The sequence below is a fragment of the Equus przewalskii genome, chromosome 6 (genome assembly GCF_037783145.1).
Source record: "Equus przewalskii isolate Varuska chromosome 6, EquPr2, whole genome shotgun sequence".
In the NCBI taxonomy this organism is placed as follows: domain Eukaryota; kingdom Metazoa; phylum Chordata; class Mammalia; order Perissodactyla; family Equidae; genus Equus; species Equus przewalskii.
Window position 1 is genome coordinate 5,703,410 of NC_091836.1, and position 18,801 is coordinate 5,722,210.

The window sequence follows — 18,801 nt, forward strand, 5'->3', positions numbered from 1 at the left end:
CCCGCACCTCAGGGCGTGCAAGGTACGGGGGGGGGGGGGGTGCACTCCGTGAGGAGGGACCTCAGGAAGGGTCCCCACCCTCGCCTCCGACTCAAGCGAGCCCTCCCCACGTGTCTTCCCCCTGCCTCCAGGAGCGCCGGCTCCCCTGGCCCACTGTGGGAAAAGCTTCGATCGTTGTCCACTCGGTCACGCGGCCCCACGGGGAGCCCCTCCTGCGCCTAACGTTTCCACCAGAAGCAGGACGTGAAAACGCCCACGTTCACGCACGGAGACTCGGCAGCGCTCGGTCCCACCCCAGCTCCACCTCACGCGCCCCATCCTCAGTGGAGAAGCCGCACGGCCGGGCGTGCGGAAAGGCCTGCAGCCACAGCTACGATCTGCTCGCGCATAGCCGCCAGCTCGGCCTGGGCCTTTCCCCTCGCGCCGCCCTGCCCTCTGCTCGGCCCCCGGGAGGCCCCACAGTCCCGGTCCCTGCGGCAACGGCGAGGATGCACAGGCTGCAGTGTCCCAGCTTTATTGCAAACTCGGGCGTGCGTGGTGGACACTATACTGGACATGGGGCGGGGCCTAAGCCGAGGGGGCGGGGCTCGAGGGGAGGACCGAGGTCAACGGTGTGGGAGGGTCGCGAGCCTGGGCCAAAAGTCTAGGGCTCCAGGGGGCTGAGAGAGATCCCCCCGGAGCCGAACTCCAGGAGGGGAGAGGGGTCTAAGACAGGCGTAACCGGAGGGGCGGGCCCTAAGCCAGGGGTGGGTGCGGTGGGCGGAGCTAGGCTCTGGCTCAGTGGAAGGTCTCCACCTCTACCACGGTCCAGTCACCCTGCGGGGAAGCCACATCGTCAGGGGAGAAGCTGGTGACCGAGGTGATGCTGGCACGGGACTCGTCCAGGGGAGACAACAGTTCGGCCCAGCGGCCCAGTTCGGCGTCGCTGAGAGCCGTCCGGGCGCCCCCCGCGACGCCGCCAGCCCCGGCGCCCCCTGGGCCACCGCCGCTGCCTCCCGCGGCGCCCTCGGCGGCCGCCAGCAGCAGCGTCCGGCTCAGCAGGTGCTGCACGACGCTCGCCTGCAGCGCCCCCAGCGGCAGCTCGCCCAGGCGCGCCGGCTTCGCGCCCCGAGAGGCAGCCCCGGCCCCCGGCCCCGCCCCCGCCTTCCCACCCCCAGCGCCAGGCCCCGGCCCCGCGTCCAGGGCGCCTGGGGCGGGGGTCGCCGACTCGGGCCCTTCAGCCTCGTAGATGGTGCACAGGCCGTCAGCGGAGCCCGACCCGGTAGCAGGAGGCCAAGGCAGGGGCGCTCCTGCGGGGAGAGAGGCCAGGCTGGGCCGAGGGAGCCCCGCCCCGCCCCTTAGCTCCGCCCCATACCCAACTGCCCCGCCCCCGGGCTGCGAAGCCTCGCCTCCGACCCCGCCCTCCTGCCATCCCCGCCCTCGCCCCTCCCACAGCTCCGCGGGGTCCGGGGGGCTGCTGACCTTGTGCACCGCGGACGGCCAGGGGCGGAGCGGGCCCTCGGCTCCAGGCGGCCGGGTGGCAGGCGGCGAGCTCCGCGTCGGCGGGCGGGGAGGCCGCGGCGCCGCCCTCGGGCCCGCTGTCGTAGCCGCGCAGCTCCTCGGGCGTGCTCGTGGCGCTGCTGCTGTGGCCCGCGAGGTCCGGGCCGCTCAGCGTACTGGACGGGCTGCGCGAGGGCGGCGGCGGTGGGCCCGGGGCCAGCGCCAGGGTCAGCCGTGGGCCCGGGAGAGGGGCATCGGGGCCTGGGGTCGGGGGACGGCGAAGGGCCTGCAGAGGGGGTGAGGCGGGGGGAGAGGGCGGGGCCTGCAGAGGGGGCAAAGCCAGGGAAGGTGGAGCCTGCGGCGGGGGCGTGGCCATGGAAGAGCGAGGGTCTTGCAGAGGGAGTGAGGCAGGAGAAGGTGGGGCTTGCAGAGGGGGCAAGGCCAGAGAAGGAGGAGCCTGCGGAGGGGCTGTGGCCAGGGGAGAGGGGGGATCTTGCAGAGGGGGTGAGGCAGGGGGAGAGGGAGGGGCCTGCAGAGGAGGCAAGGCCAGAGAAGGTGGAGCCTGAATAGGGGGCGTGGCCAGGGGAGAGGGCAGGGCCTGCAGAGGAGGTGAGGCAGGGGGAGAGGGAGGGGCCTGCAAGGGTGGCGAGGCTAGAGAAGATGGAGCCTGTGGAGGGGGCGTGGCCAGGGGAGACGGAGGGTCTCGCAGACTGGCGGAGGCCACAGAGGGTTGGGTTTGCAAAGGAGGCATAGCCAGGTAAGAAGGCATGGTCTTCAGAGGGGGAGATGCCAGAGAAGGTGGAGCCTGCGGAGGGGACATGGCCTGAGGAGAGGGTGTGGCCTGCAGAGGCGGTAAGGTCAGAGAAGGTGGGGCCTGTATAGGGGCCAGGGTCAGAGGAGAGGGAGTGGCCTGTAGAGGGGGCGTGGTCCGAGAAGGTGGAGAGTGTGGAAGGGGCATGGCCAATGGAGAGGGCGGGGCCTGCAGAGGTGGCAAGGCCAGGGAATGTGAGGCCTGTATAGGGGGAAGGGTCAGAGGGGAGGGAGTGGCCTGTAGGGGGGGCGTGGACAGAGGAGAGGGAGGTGGGGATGCCAAGGGAGATGGAGAGCCTAGAGGAGGAGGACACTGCAGAAAGAGTGTGGTCAGAGAAGAGGGAGAAGCCTGCGGAGAGTCCTGCATGGGAGGTGTGGCCAATGTATGGGGCGTGGCCCGAAGAGGCGGCGGAGAGAGGGAAGGACTGGCCCGCGGAGGGGGCGTGGGCAGAGCGGAAAGCCCCTGCAGAGGGGGTGTGGCTAGGGGAGAAGGAGGGTTCCGCAAAGATGTTGCTTGAGAAAGAGAGGTTTGTAGAGGGGGCGCGGCTGGTGGTAGAGGAGCCGAGAAAGAAGGTGTGGCCGAGGGAGAGGGGAGAGTCAGAAGAGGGGGCAAAGCAGGGGAAGCCTGAGTAGGGGGCATACTCTGCAGAGGGGGTGAAACCGATGGAGAGAATGGAACCTGAACAGTGGCCGTGGCCAAGGCAGAGGCAGATGCCTCCGGAAAGGATGTACCCAGGGGTGTGGGTGGAGCTTGCAAAGGGGGTGTGGCCGGCGGGGAAGGGAGGGTCTGCAGAGAGGGTGGAGCAGAGGGAGAAGGAGGGGCTAGTGGAAGGGGCGTGGCCAAAGGACAGGTAAGGACCTGGGAAGGGGGCGTGGTCGGTGGAGACACAGGGAGTGCGTCCGGGAGGGGCGTGGCTGTGATGTGGGGAGGCGGTGCCAGTTGTGCAGTGGGACAGGCTGGAGTGGGTGTGGCCAGAGGAGGAGAAAGGCCTTGCCCAGGGGCTACGCCCCTCCTTGGGGGCGTGGCCTGTGGGGGGCGCAGAGCCTGCAGCCCTTTCGTCTTGGGTTGCAAGGGATGCACCAGAGCCCGCGGTGTTCCACCCAGCGAGGCCCCGGAGCGGGCTGGGGATGACAGAGGGGTGGCGCTGGAGCCCAGGGGGCGCGAGGCTGGCCTCTGGAGTCCCCCGCCGGCGTTGGGTCGCCTCCTGGCGGCAGGGCTCGACTCCGCTGTGCTGCGCTCCGGGGCGCTGCTCACTGATTTCCTGGGGGCCTCGGTGGGAGGCCGAGGCCGGGCACTGGGAGCTGCCCGAGGGAGACCCACCTCAGCGCCCGCAGCCCGGGACCGACGGGAGATGGTCGGGGAAGGGGCACCTGGGGTGGACCCAGAGGAGTCTGGGGACAAAACAGAAGGCCAAAGGGTGACCAATACTTCTGGGCTGGTCCCCCTCACTGCCCAGGAAGCCCACTCCTCTCCAGGTCACGTACCTCTCCGTGCCCCGGCGCTCAGGGCGCTCCTTCTAGGCGTTTCTGGGGCTTTTCCTCTGGCCGCAGGTTCCTCAGCTGGGGGCCGGAGGCCCTTCTGCCCAAGAGGGCCTAGCCTGGGGACAGGAGGGGCCATGCTAAGGGCAGAGCCCCAGCTCCTTGTTTCATCTCCCAAGTCTACACTTTCCCATCTGTGAAATGGGACATGTGCCTTCTCTGTGGACCAATAATGGCTTTCATACAATTTGCACCCGGTGATCTTCAAGTGCTCCCACGCCCAAATTGATGTGTAAAATTAAAAGGTTCCAGATAGTGACACTAACCCTGCCTAGGGAAGGGGGGAGGGGGGCATGTTACCTGGTGGTCCCGCTGGTGCGCCCCGGGCTAGAGACAGAGACTGGGCCGGAGGTCTTGGCAGGGGTCCGCTCCCCTCTCCCAGCAGCGGGGGCCCTGGAAGCTACGGGGAGAAGGCCGAGTCAACATGGTTCCCCGGAAAGAAGGGGGATCCCGGAGCCTCAGAAGGATAGGGGGGCAAGAAGATGGGGTCTGAATCGGAAAGATGCCGGGGTACCTGGGCTCCGGGGGCCTGTCCCGGCGCTCCGCGCTGGTCCCACGCGGGGAGCAGCCTCGGGGAGAGCGGCTCCCCGGATGCCGGCTCGCTCCGCCAGGGGCCCTCGCCCCGCAGCTCCCGCTGCCCCCAGAACTCGGAGGGCCGCGCTGGTTACGGGAGGAGGGGGTCGAGGAGACCCTGGGGGCCTGGGAGTCGGAAGGCCAGGAGGGCGAGAAGCCGGCGTCCGCGCGGCGGCCCCTGCCCTGGCCTTGTCCCTCTTGTCCATCCCGCACCTGATGAAACAGACCGATCAGCATCCGAGGTCTTGGACCGCTACGCTGCCTGCAGGGACCTGGGTCCTGGCACCTCGCGTCCCCTTCCCCAGCGTCGCCACCCACGGGCGCCCAAACCTCGATCCACTTCCCTTTTACCCACACCCGCACCCACTCACCAACCCAGCTGTTCATGGTTGTCCCTAAAGTCCCACCCCCACCGCTCTCCTCCAGGCCCTGCCTGCCCCACCCACCCCCCTCTCCCGCCTCCGCTCCCTTTCAGGACCCCAGATCCACGCCCCTACCCCTCGCCCCTTCAGGGACCCAGACGACTAGCCTTGGGAACAAGGGGCTGCCAGAGGCTCCGGATGAGGGGGACGCGAGCGCACGCCCTGGTCCTCTCGCCAGCCCCCGGCGCCCTCCCCGGGCCTTCCCGAGGGATGCCGGCACCTGCCGGGAGGAGGAGCGGCTCCGGCTGCCCGCGAACGGGCTCGGGGAGACAAAGAGCCGCGTCCCGAGCCCGTCCCCCTCCCCCAGCCGGGCCCCGGCCCGCGTCGCCCCCCTCCACCTGCTGGCGCCGCGCTCACCTCCGGCTCCGGCTCCCGCTGCTCCACACTGGGTCGCCTGGGGTGGGGCTGGGTGGGAGCGCCGCGGAGGCCGAGAGCGCCGAGAAGGCGAGGGGAGGGGGCTTCGGGCGGCGGCGCCAGGAGCCGAGCCCGCCCCTCGAACGCGGGCTGGGGAGACAGGGGCGCGCGCGCGCGATGCAGACCCGGGAGGAGGCGGGAGCGCGCTGGGAATGGAGGAGCGCGCGTTGGGGGGAGGTGCGGCTTCTCGGAGGTCCGGGGAGGCTTGTGACCGCGGCTGCGGCTGAGGACCTCAGACACCGCACAGGAGGGGGTTCAAGGGAAGTCCTCGGGGTCCCTGACCCGGCCTCCCCCCACCCGCGCACACACACCTGCCCAGCACCCCCCACACACAGCCACCTGGCGACCAAGGCCCACCTGGACGCGGATAGGCTGGGCCATGGCAACCAGGGGGCGGGACCATCGCGCCTCGGGCCCGATCGACCAATCCGGCCGCTCCGGGTCCTGGTCCCTGTCCCCGCCTTCACGACCACGGAAGCCGGGCCCCCCAGGGTCCCTGGTGCCAGCGTCCCTCTCATACCCGAAGGCTTCTCCCAGGCCCGGGGAAACCCTCTACCTGATTGAAGAGGGGACTACTGTGAGAATGCAGCCCTGGGAATTTAGGGGTAGACCCCGGAGTTGGGGGAACATAAAGAAAGGAAGGACGAGAGGGAGGGAGAGAGTATGGTGAGAAGTGACCCCGCGTTCTGCAGGGCAGAGCACCCTCATCCTCCACACCCCCCTGGGTCACAGGAAGAGGTGAGATCAAGCCAGCAAGGCTCCTCGGCAAAGCCTGGCTTTGAGGGGCCAAGATTATGGGAGTCAAAACAGGTGTATGAAGGTGCAGAGGCGATCCCGACCGAGGTTTCCCAGCCCAGCGGGCGCCAGTGGGAGGCGTCATTTTGGTGACTTCGCCAACGCCAACTCGTGCAGGAGCCTCAGGGGAAGAACTCGATAGGGGACTGAGGGGGTGGAAGGGTGAAGAGGGAGATGACCAACCTCGGCTGCCCTGCACCAGCCAAGGGATGCCAGGAGCCCTCCCGCAGCTCCACGTCCCCCTACACGCACTGCTTTCAGCCTCCATGCCTCATCTCTGCAGTCTCTTAGCCACCCCGAGCCCCATCCCGCAGAACCCGCTCCCTCTGCCCCACCCCTTCCCCATTACACACACATGGGTGAGCAGCTCATCTCCACCTGGAGCCCAGGGGGCTACTACACAGGACAAGGAAGGGTGGCACGTGACACCTGGGTGAACCTGTCCTGGGAGGAAGGAAGAGAAGCTTAAGTAGGGTGTGGCTGGAAGCAAGGGTTTGGATCTTCTGTCTTGAGGAGTTGTGCCCACAGTTGAGGTTTCAGGAATGGAAGAGTGAAAAACATGGTGGGGTCAGCCCGGCTTTGCCCAGTGGAGGCCCATCTTCAGATCCCGTCCTCCCCACGAACTCTCCCTTCTGCCAGGGAGAGGTGCCCCCTCACAGCCCCCCAGGGCACTGCCCTCTGGATTGGATCATTCTAGGCCTCACCTCCTCCCCAGGTCTACCCAGTGTCAACTGGGTGAGACACTGGCATGACAGCAGCCTGGGTGCCCTGCCCACCCACCCACCCACCGGCAGCGTCCTCTTGCCTTCTATCGTCCCTCCAAGTCTACACTGAATGCATCCTGCATTTCTTCTGGATCTGGACTCCACCCACTTATAAAAATACTCCTCAAACATCCATCAACAGGGAGGTGGCATACACAAGGCAAAGTGTGTCCTATAATAGAATACCCCCCATCGATAGAAAGCAACCAGCTACCAAGACACGCAAAACAGGCACGAATCTCAAAACCATTCTGCTGAGCAAAAGAAGCCACACACACATACACACGGCATGCACTGTATCATTCCATTTATGTAACATTCTAGAAAACGCAAGTTAATCTATGGTGGGCGAAAGCAAATCAGTGGTTGTTGGGGGGCTGCTGGTGGAGGGAGGTTGTTGACCCACCATTGTAGTCATCATGTGAGGCTATAAGGGCTCATCGTTTTAAGCTGCTGTGTTTTGGGGTAATTTGCTATGCAGCAATAGGTAACCACGTCAGGTTCACAGCGTCTTCAAAGCTGGGTATTAAATTAGTGTTGGCAGGCACGTGGAGAAATCGGAACCCTTGTGCACTGTTGGCGGGAATGGAAAATGGGACAGCCACTCTGGAAGACAGTTTGGTGACTCCTCACAAAATTAAACAGGGAATTACCATATGATCCAGCAATTCCACCCAAAAGAATTGAAATCAGGGACCTGAAGAAATATTTGTACACTCATGCTCATAGCAGCATTATCCACAATGGCCAAAAGATGGAAGCAACCCAAGCGTCCATTGATGGATGGATGGATGGATAGATGCAATGTGGTCCATCCATATGATGGAATGTTATTCAACCATAGAAAGGAAGGAAATGCTGACAGCTGCTCCAATGTGAGTGAAACACGAAGACATGATGCTCAGGGAAATGAACCAGACACAAAAGGACAAATCCTGTGTGATTCCACTCCTCTGAGGTCCCTAGAGGAGTCAGGTTCATAGAGACAGAAAGTGGGATGGTGGGTACCAAGGGCTCGGGGAGGGGGAGCGAATGTTTAATGGGGACAGAGTTTCAGTTTTGCAAAGTTAAAAGTGTTCTGGAGATGGATGGTGGCAATGGCTGCAAAACGCTGAACGTGCTTAACGCCACTGAGCTGTACACTTAAAAATGGTTCTGATGGCAAAGTCTACGTTGTGTGCATTTTCCCCCAATTTTTTTTAAAGGCTGGGTATTATCGATAAGGGGAGACTCACACGCTACTAAGGGGAATGTAAATTGGGTGGTCTTTCTGGAGAACAAGTGGAAAGCGTTGTATGTGTGTCCTAGGACGCAGCCATTCCACTCAAGCATCTACACCTCGGCAGGTGCCATAGACCCCGCAGTATCCCTGAGCACCCACAGTCCCCATGTGCAGGGACAGTCAGAAGGGCCAGGGAGTCACCCTGTCCATCCCCTTCCCCAGAGCAGCCCTCAGCCTGGAAAGACGAGCTGGTACATCAATACTTCCACTCGCTCACCTCTTGTTTGGGCGCCCACAGTGAGCTGCTCATCCAACCTCATTAACACACCTTCATTCATGTTCACTGGCTTCATCTCTTTCCAGTCCCACCTCCCCACTGCTCCACCACACATGTTTCCTGGGATCACCTTCCAGACAAACTCTTTGCGTGCAATTCCTTGTCTCAGGGTCTGCATCGAGAGGAGCCCAAGGTGGGCCAACAGCTCAATCATCCACCCGTCCATCATCGACTGAAGGCCCACTGTGTGCCCAGGCACCATGCCAAGTGCTGGGGACACAGCAGAGAGCTGAAGTGCCATGTGTCTGGGGCTCCTGGGGCTGCCATCCCAGTGACCTCGGAGCTCTTGCACAAGCAGATGCAGTAGGCACAGCCCTGTCAAAAACTGATGTTATCTTGTTCCTTGATTTGTTTACCTGCTTACTGGCCATCTCTCCCGGCCCGCTAGGACAGAAGCTCTGAGAGCAAAGGGGGCCTCGCTTATCTTGTCAGCACAATGAAGTTTTGTCTTCGGGCTGCCTGTGCCTGATCCCAGGACTTCACAGAGGTCGGGTCCCTGAGGGTCGGGCTCATTGAGGGGTTTCACAGAGGAACCTAAGCTTAGGGGGCCCAGTCCTCAAGGTTTCAGGTCTGGGGCTGCCTCTCATCTGGAGAACTTGTGGGTGTCTTGTTCCCAGTGGGGGAGGGGTCTCATCCACCCTAATCCAGGTCCCTTGAGTTTTGCAGGCAGAGCGGATTAAGATCCAACCACAGACGCCTCTGGGCTGAATTGGGCAATTTGTTAGCCTAAGACCCCGCCCAGGAGAGGAAAGAGTGGAGGTGGGGAGGCAGAGTCATCGTTTCTAGAAGCCAGCCTCCCAGGCCGGACTCCAGCCCCAGCTCCCAGAGCCCTCTAGCCCGGGGCGCCCCTTCTCCCGAGGACCTGGGAGCAGCTGCTCCTCCTCCTGCTCCAGCGGAGGGCTGGCCTCGAGGCTGGGCAGGGTCAGGCAGGAGAGCACCCTCACTCTGCTCCCGGTGGCTCAGTGGTCAGAGCAGGAAGGCGGAAGCCCCTCCCCTTCCCTGGACCCTGGTCACCCGGTTCCTTGGTTGGGCCTGAAGGCCAGGTGGCTGCACCTTGGGGTGGGGGTGGGGCTGGGGGGGCGTAGCTTTGACACCTTCCGGACAGTCTATGCAGCCTGGCTCCCAGAAGGGCGCCTGCAGGCTGGTTTTGGGAGCTCAGTGCCTCCAGCCCCCTTCGGCTTCCCCCACCCCGAGTCCGGCCCGCCTGCAGCCGAGCTCAGGGTGCTAAGGCCCCTGCTCCTCCCGCCGGCCGCTGCCCCCCGCCCCCTCGCGATCCCACAGCGCCAGAAGTGGGGGGCGACCTAGGAGCGCCCGGAGGGAGGCGGGGCCGAGATGGCTGGCGGGAGGGGCGGGGAGGGGCGGCTCCCGGGCTCCTGTCCCGCCCCCCTGACTCACCCAGGCTGGCCCGGGAACTCTGCAGGAGTCCCGGCCGCTCCGTTCCCAGGGATCCAGGAGTTGGGCCCAGCGTCTGGCCCCGGAGCGGTGAGTAAGGGGCTCTCCTCCTCTGGGGACTGCGGTGGCAGAGTGGGGGTCGGGCCGGCGGGAGGAGCGCTCCACGTGCGGCTGGCACTAGGGCCGAGCCCGCCGGCGTCCGGGGCATACAAGGAGCTGGGGAGGGAGGTGGGGGCAGAGAGAGGCTCGGCCTGGGCCAGCCCAAGGGCGCCTGTCCAGGGAGCCCAGAGGGCCTGGCCAAGGACAAAGTGAAGATCAACAGGCTGGGCGTGACCCTGGGGGTCTTGACCATGCTCCCCTCTCCTTGGCTGCTGAGACGACCGCCACAACTCATCCTTGTGAGCCCCTCAATGTCCCAGAGCCCTACCATGTGGAGTCCTCACCAGGCTGCCCCTCTCTGGGAGTCTTGAGCTTCAAGACTTCTCTCATCCCCAAGTCTTGGCAGGGCAGCTTGAAGAAGTACTGGGTTGGGAGTCCCCAGGCCTGGGACCCTACCCAAAATCTGCTACTTAGGTGAGACCGCCCCCCACCCAGGCCTCAGTTTCTCCCTTGTGTAAAAGCCAGAGTTTGGACCTTAGGCTCTCCAGGGGGTCAGAGCTGACAACAGTCGCTGTGTCTTCCTTGCCCCTTAGCATGGGAGGTGGGTGGGGATCGGGGCTGGACCAGGAGCCACCACCACCGCCATGTTTCTGGAGTCAAGCTGGGGGCTTGGGGAAGATCTCAGAGAGGAGAAGCAGGGCTGAGGCATGGATGGGCGGAGCTAAGCCTGGGTAGGGGGTATGGACCTGATCCTAGGCTGATGAGAACCGCCCCCCTTCCCCCCCAGCCTGGCATGCACATCAGCCGTCCTCCCATCTCTTCTCTGCCAGAACCCCCGTCTGAGGTTCTTTTGACAAAGATGCTGCCTCTCAGAGAGAGGTTCTCGCCCAAGATGGAACAGAGTGGATACAGAGGGGACTTGAGGGTCTCGCCTCAAATGTGGCTGTGAAACCTTAAGCAAGTTATTTCACTCCCCGGAGTCTGAGAAAGGAGGTCCTGACACCCACGCTCACACAGTTGGGATAAAGCAAGTCGGCATTGAAAGCACTGGGGGCTGTAAGTGGAGAGTGGCCTTGTTGTTGTTTTTCTCTGGACCCCCACCCCAAGAGCCCCTCTTCCTGGATCCTCCCACCAGCCCTGCTCAGACAAAGGGGGCCAGCCTTGTGTCTGCGGAAGCTTAATGGCAGGTTCGGGACCATCAAGTTTGAGTCATGGAGACAGATAATGATAACCTCTGTGTCTGCCTCTGAGGGTGCTGTGTGTACACCTTGCTCCATGGGAGCCGCTGGGCCATCCACTGGGGATCCTGGGGGGTCTCTGCCTTCTTGCGTTCGATTGTGAACCCAGGATGCAGGTGGCGAGCTTCCACCGTCATGACATGGGTCCTAAAGGGTGGCATGGACTCACGGAGAAAGTTGGTCCCTGTCGGTCTGTGTGGCATTTCTGCCGCAGCCCCCAGAGTTGCTGTTCTTAGGTTAGGCAGCTGAGCAGGGTCCCTTGCAGGGTCCCAATGGGGTGAGGAGGACAGTGGGTGGCCAGAAGTGGAAGAGGGTGTATGGCTGGCTCCTTTGTCCTGGGTGTCTTGCACTGTGTCTTCACATGCACAAATTACACACTTTAGTGTGACCCCACGTGTCCCTTTTGGTGGCTGCAATGTACATTCAGCCCCCCGGGGGCTGTTGAGCTGTCATTCGGGTGTTGTTATCAGATTCCCTGGTGACTGAGACTGACTGGGATGCACTGGGGTCTTTTCACCTGCCTTTTTGTTTGGACAGAGTATAAAGCTGAACGTGAGTGACAGGCCCGTATGTGAGCTAGCCTGTGCTCTGGGTCCCCCCTTTTGTGTGCCTGGTGCTGGGTGAGTCAGGCCTGAGTCAGGGGGCCTGGGAGCCTGGGTGTGGGCAGGTGTGTGCCCATCCCTTGCGTGCCATCCCCTCACAGGGTACAGAGGTGGGAGCCTCTGAAGGGATTTAGGGGTGAGGTGCTCTGCCCCGCCCTCAGCCTGGTGGGCGGGGCCTGCATCCTGTAACCCCGCCCACTCCACCTCGTCCTCACCCAGGAGTCACCCCAGGGTCTTCAGGGGACCAAAAAGGGAGGCATGGAGGTGTTAGAGCACTTGGCTGAGATGTAGGACAGGGGCCAGGTTCCCCCCAGGAGATGGAGGGAGTCTCGAGAACCAGCGGGCAGCCCAGACGCCTCCCTCCCTTGCAGAGCCTGGTGCCCAGTGACAGGGTGTCAGGATGAAGACAGCAGGCTCCATCAACCTGCGTGAGAAAGCCAGGGCTATAGATTGGGCAACGTGGATGCTGGGAGGGGGAGCCGGCCTAGGAGCCCCCTGGGAGGCAGTGGGGCTCTTGCTGTCTCTCTTTCCTTCGGCTCCCAGACTCAGGGAGAGGGGAGGACGGAGGCCCCCCGGCTGCCTGCCGGGGAAGGTAATGTCCCAGCTTGTGGCCCACGCCCCCGTGTGACTTGCTCCTGGCCCTCTGTATCTGGAATAATGATACCTTGGTCTAAAATGAAACCCAGGACAGACAGAGTGGGCCGGGCGCCCAGGAGCCTGGGAGCCCAGCCCTGTCCCAGTCGTAGGTGTCAGGCTGGCTTTCTCCCTGAGCGTTTTCCAGTTCCTGATCCTCTGCCTCTCAGAGCTCAGGTCTCTTGTCTGTCTCAGATTCTGGGCACTAGCCCCTTTAGAAAACTCAGGTGTCCTAGTCCCCCTGCAGGGCTGATCAGCCTTCAGCTTCTCCGCTCCCTGCCCCTGGGGCCCCGTAACCAGAGCCAGGCTCCAGCCGGCTTTTCCGGTTAGAGTTTGGAGGTGGTGCCCGGAGCGCCCCTGAAGGGGGTGGGGGGCCCACGCCCCGGAAGTCTCGAGCCTCGGCACGATCTCTGGTCCCGTGGCTGAGACAGCCGGGACTGGCACCCGGATACCGGGTGTCTGGAGTGCGAGCAACAGAACGAGTGTTTGGGGCCTCGGCGTCACGGTGGGAGGAGATGCCTGGGTTCCGGGAGGAGGCCACACGGGCAGACTGGAGGACAGCGGCCCTGCGGACGGCCCCCCCTGAGCTCTGAGAGGGCAGGCAGAGTCAGATCGGGGCAGGGGTCCCGGGGAGCAAACGCGGTGAGAATGGGGGTGGCTTGGCTCCTGGAAGCAGGAGAGGTCCGGGGAGAGGGGAAGGGGGGCACGCGGCTGCAGGGATCTGCCAGACTTGGGATGGCGCAGCGCAGATTCGGAGCAGAGGTGTGTCTGGCTCCTCTGGGGACCCACTGCCAGGCGCCCCTTCCTGAGTCTCTGCACCCCCTGCCTCCTCCTCTCCCATAGGCAGCATGATTCCGGTGGCCGAGTTCAAGCAGTTCACGGAGCAGCAGCCCGCCCTCAAGGTGCTCAAACCCTGGTGGGACGTGCTGGCCGAGTACCTCACTGTGGCCATGCTCATGATTGGGGTCTTCGGCTGCACCCTCCAGGTAAGGGGCGGGGCCTGGCTGCCGGCTGCTGGATCTGGCAGGGGCTGCAGGGGCGGGGCCTAGATGAGAGGCGGAGCCTTAGGCAGATAGAGGGGGCGGGGCCTGGATAAGGTACAGAGCCATAGGGATAGGGCTGGAGGGTCTGAGCCTGGATGAGAGGCAGCACCTTAGGGGGCTGGAGGGGCGGGGCCCGGATAAGGGACAGAGCCAGATGGATAGGGGCTGGAGGGGTGGGGTCTGGTGAGAGGCGGAGCCTTAGGCAGCTGGCAGGGGCGGGGCCTGGATAAGGGACAGAGCCTTAGGGATGGAGGCTGAGGGGCGGGGTCTGGGTAAGAGGTGGAGCCTTAGGGCGGGGCCTGGACGAGAGGGGCGGGGCCCGGGGAATTCCGGAAGTCTTCCTGTTACGCAAAGACGGGGAAGCCTGAGGTCCACTGGCCAACAAATTCTGACCTCTTCCCATTTCCACCACCTCTGGCAGCCGCCCCAGAGTCTTCCGCATGGCTATGGCAGTCTACACTTTTAGAATACTCAGTTTTATCCCTGGAACCTAGAAAGAACTAGTTAACTCTATTAATTTGCTACGGACCGCTGTAACAAAGTAGCACAAAGTGGGGAGCTTAAAGAAAAATTCTTTGTTTCAGATCTGGAGAGTAGAAATCTGAAACCAAAGAGTGGACAGAGTTGTTTCCTTCAAGGCATGTGAGGGAGGATCTGGTCCATGCCTCGCTCCTAGATTCTGGCGGCCGCAGACATTTCTTGGCTTATTGACATTCTCCCTGTATCTTCCTATCATCTTCCCTCTGTGTGCGTGTGTGTCTGCGTCTGTGTCCAAATTTCCCCTTTTGACAAGGACACAGTCGTGTTGGATTAGGGTCCACCCCAACGGCCTCATCTTAACTTGATTACACCTGCTCTGCACAGACATTTCCCAACAAGGCCACATTCACAGGTATTGGGGTTAGGACTTCCATAGCTTTTGCAAGGACACAATTCAACCCAACTCTCTTTTTCAGACAAAGATCGATGCTCAGAGGTTTAGCGACTCTTCCAAAGTCACAGCCAGCCGGGGACAGTCAGGGATCTGAGCCTCCAGCCGTCAGCCTGCTCCTCTCTCCCCGACTCCCCAGGCTGTCCCAGCTCCTTCACCCTCTTTTTCATTCTCTCCCCCATCCCCAGGTGACGCAGGACAAGATCATCTGTCTGCCCAGTCATGAACCCCAGGAGAACTCATCAGAGGCCCCGTGCCAGCAGCTGCTCCCGCGGGGGGTCTCGGAGCAGATGGGGGGCCTCCGGGAGGTGAGGGGCCTGAAGAACAACCTGGACCTGCAGCAGTACAGCTTCATCAACCAGCTCTGCTACGAGACGGCCCTCCACTGGTACGCCAAGTACTTCCCCTACCTGGTTGTCATTCACACGCTCATCTTCATGGTCTGCACCAGCTTCTGGTTCAAGTTCCCCGGCACCAGCTCCAAGATCGAGCACTTCATCTCCATCCTGGGCAAGTGTTTCGACTCCCCGTGGACCACGCGGGCCCTGTCCGAGGTCTCCGGGGAGAACAATAAGGGCCCCACCACTGGACGGGCGACGGTGGCCGTGGCGGCCACAGCGGGTCCCGGGAAGGCAGGGGAAGGCGAGAAGGAGAAGGTGCTGGCAGAGCCTGAGAAGGTGGTGACTGAGCCACCGGCCGTCACTCTGTTGGACAAGAAGGAGGGTGAGCAGGCCAAGGCCCTGTTCGAGAAGGTCAAGAAGTTCCGCGTGCATGTGGAGGAGGGAGACATCTTGTACACCATGTACATCCGGCAGACGGTGCTCAAAGTCTGCAAGTTCCTTGCCATCCTGGTCTACAATCTCGTCTACGTGGAGAAGATCAGCTTCCTGGTGGCCTGCAGGGTGGAGACCTCAGAGGTCACAGGCTATGCCAGCTTCTGTTGCAACCACACCAAGGCCCACCTGTTCTCCAAGCTGGCTTTCTGCTACATCTCCTTCGTGTGCGTCTACGGGCTGACCTGCCTCTATACGCTGTACTGGCTCTTCCACCGGCCCCTCAAGGAGTACTCCTTCCGTTCCGTGCGGGAGGAGACTGGCATGGGTGACATCCCCGATGTCAAGAACGACTTCGCCTTCATGCTGCACCTCATTGACCAGTATGACTCGCTCTACTCCAAGCGCTTTGCTGTCTTCCTCTCTGAGGTCAGCGAGAGCCGCCTGAAGCAGCTCAACCTGAACCACGAGTGGACGCCCGAGAAGCTGCGGCAGAAGCTGCAGCGCAACGCCCGGGGCCGGCTCGAGCTGGCCCTCTGCATGCTCCCGGGCCTGCCCGACACTGTCTTTGAGCTCAGCGAGCTGGAGGCGCTCCGGCTGGAGGCCATCTGCGACATCACCTTCCCCCCGGGCCTCTCGCAGCTGGTGCACCTGCAGGAGCTCAGCCTGCTCCACTCGCCCGCCAGGCTGCCCTTCTCCTCACAGATCTTCCTGCGGGACCGCCTGAAGGTCATCCGTGTCAAGTGTGAGGAGCTCCGCGAGGTGCCCCTCTGGGTGTTTGGGCTGCGTGGCCTGGAGGAGCTGCACCTTGAAGGGCTCTTCCCCCCGGAGCTGGCTCGGGCGGCGACCCTCGAGAGCCTCCGGGAGCTGAAGCAACTCAAGGTGCTGTCTCTGCGGAGCAACGCCAGCAAGGTGCCAGCCAGTGTGACCGACGTGGCCGGGCACCTGCAGCGGCTTAGCCTGCACAATGACGGGGCCCGCCTGCTGGCCCTTAACAGCCTCAAGAAGTTGGCGGTGCTGCGGGAGCTGGAGCTGGTGGCCTGCGGGCTGGAGCGCATCCCCCACGCCATCTTCAGCCTGGGCGCGCTGCAGGAACTTGACCTCAAGGACAACCACCTGCGGTCCATTGAGGAGATCCTCAGCTTCCAGCACTGTCGCAAGCTGGTCACGCTCAGGCTGTGGCACAACCAGATCGCCTATGTCCCCGAGCACGTGCGTAAGCTCCGGAGCCTGGAGCAGCTCTACCTCAGCCACAACAAGCTGGAGACCCTGCCCAGCCAGCTCGGCATGTGCTCTGGCCTCCGCCTGCTGGACGTCTCTCACAACGGGCTGTGCTCCCTGCCGCCTGAGCTGGGCCTCCTCCAGAACCTGCAGCACCTGGCTCTCTCCTACAATGCCCTGGAGGCCCTGCCCGATGAACTCTTCTTCTGTCGCAAGCTGCGGACGTTGCTGCTGGACTACAACCATCTGAGCCAGCTCTCGCCCCAGGTGGGGGCCCTCAGGGCCCTCAGCCGCCTGGAGCTCAAGGGCAACCGGTTGGAGGGGCTGCCAGAAGAACTCGGCAACTGTGGGGGGCTCAAGAAGGCGGGGCTCCTGGTGGAGGACACCCTTTATGAGGGCCTGCCGGCAGAGGTGCGGGAGAAGATGGAGGAGGAGTGAAGGTAGGGAGGGGTAGGTGGAGGTACAGCCCTTCCAGATGCTTCCAGCCCCGAATCTCTACCATTGTCTTCCAAAGAAGTGGCCAAATGGGCCCAAGCCAGGAGAGGAGGAGCAGACAAAATCCGGGGACTGGTTTGTCTGGGGAGAGACGGAAGACTGTGGATTCCGGGTGGAACATAATGGACGGATTAACTCAGTCATAGGATTCTCAGACCAAAACCACACCCATGTCTCTGGGTTGCTGGCTTGCCTCCCAGCCCCGGGCCAGAACTTCTACCCTCCCCCTGGACATTCCAGCTCAATCAGTGCCACCTACTGGGTGGGGGTACATCCCAATGGGATTTCAACCCTCTCCCCTCCCCCCCAACAAAATGGCTTACATCTGGGTTCTCTCCCAAGGAGGGGACACAGACACAAGGGACCAGCACCTCCTCCCCTCCCACACCTTGATGCTAATCCCTTATTTATAAGTTGTTTGCTACGGACATGTGAACACAGAAAAATGGTTCTCCTATTTGGCTATGCATCAAAATCAACATGCCCAAAACAAAACATGTCAGGCCCCACCCTGAAAGACTGACTCAGGATGTTCGGCTGCAGCCAGGAACTTGTTTGTAAGTAAGCATCCCAGGTAATTCCGAGGCAGGTGGTCCTAGGCATGTATGTGGGGAAACGCTGACCAACAGAACAGTTATCTGGATGTCCGGAGCAGGGATCCTGAATGGGTTTCAGGGCCTAGAGCCTTGGAGAATCTACTGAAGCTGGCCACCTCCTTCCTTAGGAAAATGTTCATGTGCACAGAGTTCTGCAAACCACTTCAGGCAGTCGATAGATTCCCTCGGGTCTCCCAGAGGGCCATTCACGGACATCCTAAGGATGGCAGACCCCAGGTTAAGAACACTTGCTGCGGAGGGTGCATTTTTCTGAGGACAGGCAGGGACGTTAGCTTTCGAACGTCCCTGTGGGAGGGAGCATCAGTGGGTGCTCAATAAATAATACTAATCACGAGAACTATAATTCCGAGCTGTGTCCACTCCTGCCATTGTCTAAGCCTTCTACTTCACCAGACCAGTTAAGGCAAGTGGCAACACCAACGTGCCAGAATCAAAGGTATGAGTCTGTCCTGGGAGCAGAGGCTGAGAGAGACCGCAGCTAATCAGAAGGAGAAAGCGAGTGGCATCTTCAGCCTAGCTTTTTTTCTGGAGAACCCTTTTCCCTCTGCCTTCTGTGTTATTCTCCCGGTTTGCATCTGCTCCATCCGTAAGTCATCACCAGAGGAGTCCCCATGAGCCTTCAACGCCATCACTGTTCCGGAACTAGACCAGGAGCCGACAGGGCACTTGGCACAGCTGCCTGACCCTGACCTCCTGGGCTCGGCCACCTCCCACGCGCCCGCAAAATGCGAGCTTCCCCCTGGGACCCAAGAGCAGAGGCAAGGGGCTCTCCGGGACCCAGGGTTCCAGGTGGGGACATTTTCCCAGCACCCTTCAGACCAGTTAAAGGAAATCTGTAGACTGCAGGGGGCGCCAGGCGGAGAGCCTAACCCCAAGCCCTGTCCTCTGCACTGTCCAGGGCCTGGGCTCACATTTCCGGGGCGAGACACATTCAGCAAAGTCTTAAAAATGTCCCACACGGGTCTGACCTGGAACTCTCTGGCCTTGACCTTGGCCCCGTCGCCGAGGTCAGAGGTCACGCTGCTGGATTCCCAGTGGCCCCAGCCCTACCCCGCCCCTCCCGCCTGTCCTCGGCCAACCCCGAGCTTGCTGAAATGGAAAGGGCTCCCCACGGGTGCCTAATTATGGTGAGGAGGCAGCAATTATGCATAACAGGGATCCTAATAAAGCACTGTCCGAGAAGAGAGAGGCAATTCCGAGAGGGCGTGGCTGCAGAGAGGGCCGGGCCGGGAAGAGCGAGGAGACGGAGGACACAAACCCGCGACAGGCACGGGAGACGGCTGCCGAGGAAAGAGCCAAGGCTGCGCACGCGCAGCACACGCCACGCGCGAGATTTCGTCTCCCCCGCTGTGGGCATGCGCGCCACTTTCCCCGCCCACCGCTCTCGGCAGAAGGGCGAGTG

General features: G+C 62.4%; 2 protein-coding genes across 6 annotated transcripts; one reads left to right on the top strand and one right to left on the bottom strand.

Annotated features, from left to right (window-relative positions):
* Nucleotides 1–498: 498 nt before the first annotated feature.
* On the bottom strand, nucleotides 499–5,841 carry PRR36 (proline rich 36). 3 transcript variants are annotated; one of them, XM_070622862.1, is made up of 6 exons: nucleotides 5,181–5,841; nucleotides 4,343–4,614; nucleotides 4,129–4,228; nucleotides 3,775–3,887; nucleotides 1,462–3,591; nucleotides 499–1,289 (listed from the first exon to the last, which is right to left on the bottom strand). In XM_070622862.1, the coding sequence occupies exons 1-6, from the start codon at nucleotides 5,753–5,755 to the stop codon at nucleotides 778–780; spliced, it is 3,702 nt and encodes a 1,233-aa protein (XP_070478963.1). In that variant the 5' UTR covers nucleotides 5,756–5,841; the 3' UTR covers nucleotides 499–777. The 3 variants fall into 3 exon arrangements, with proteins under 3 accessions (XP_070478963.1, XP_070478962.1, XP_070478964.1); XM_070622861.1 differs by having other exon boundaries at nucleotides 1,462–3,681; nucleotides 5,181–5,838; XM_070622863.1 differs by lacking the exon at nucleotides 5,181–5,841 and having other exon boundaries at nucleotides 1,462–3,681; nucleotides 4,343–4,737.
* Nucleotides 5,842–9,715: 3,874 nt separating this feature from the next.
* LRRC8E (leucine rich repeat containing 8 VRAC subunit E) lies at nucleotides 9,716–17,742 on the top strand. Of its 3 annotated transcripts, XM_070622864.1 has the most exons (4): nucleotides 9,744–9,837; nucleotides 10,677–10,902; nucleotides 13,163–13,305; nucleotides 14,482–17,742. In XM_070622864.1, exons 3-4 carry the CDS (start codon nucleotides 13,168–13,170, stop codon nucleotides 16,723–16,725), a joined length of 2,382 nt encoding a protein of 793 aa, XP_070478965.1. In that variant the 5' UTR covers nucleotides 9,744–9,837; nucleotides 10,677–10,902; nucleotides 13,163–13,167; the 3' UTR covers nucleotides 16,726–17,742. The 3 variants fall into 3 exon arrangements, with proteins under 3 accessions (XP_070478966.1, XP_070478965.1, XP_008508874.2); XM_070622865.1 differs by lacking the exon at nucleotides 10,677–10,902 and having other exon boundaries at nucleotides 9,716–9,837; XM_008510652.2 differs by lacking the exons at nucleotides 9,744–9,837; nucleotides 10,677–10,902 and adding an exon at nucleotides 12,690–12,961.
* Nucleotides 17,743–18,801: the final 1,059 nt, after the last annotated feature.

Coding starts and splice junctions, on each gene's coding strand:
- PRR36 (XM_070622861.1), bottom strand. CDS start 5,755: ATGAGAGGGACGCTGGCACCAGGGACCCTGGGGGGCCCGGCTTCCGTG. Junction 4,615..5,180: donor AGCGGGAGCCGGAGCCGGAG/GTGAGCGCGGCG, acceptor CTGTTTCATCAG/GTGCGGGATGGACAAGAGGG. Junction 3,682..3,774: donor GAGCGCCGGGGCACGGAGAG/GTACGTGACCTG, acceptor TTTTGTCCCCAG/ACTCCTCTGGGTCCACCCCA.
- LRRC8E (XM_070622865.1), top strand. CDS start 13,168: ATGATTCCGGTGGCCGAGTTCAAGCAGTTCACGGAGCAGCAGCCCGCC. Junction 13,306..14,481: donor TCTTCGGCTGCACCCTCCAG/GTAAGGGGCGGG, acceptor CCCCATCCCCAG/GTGACGCAGGACAAGATCAT.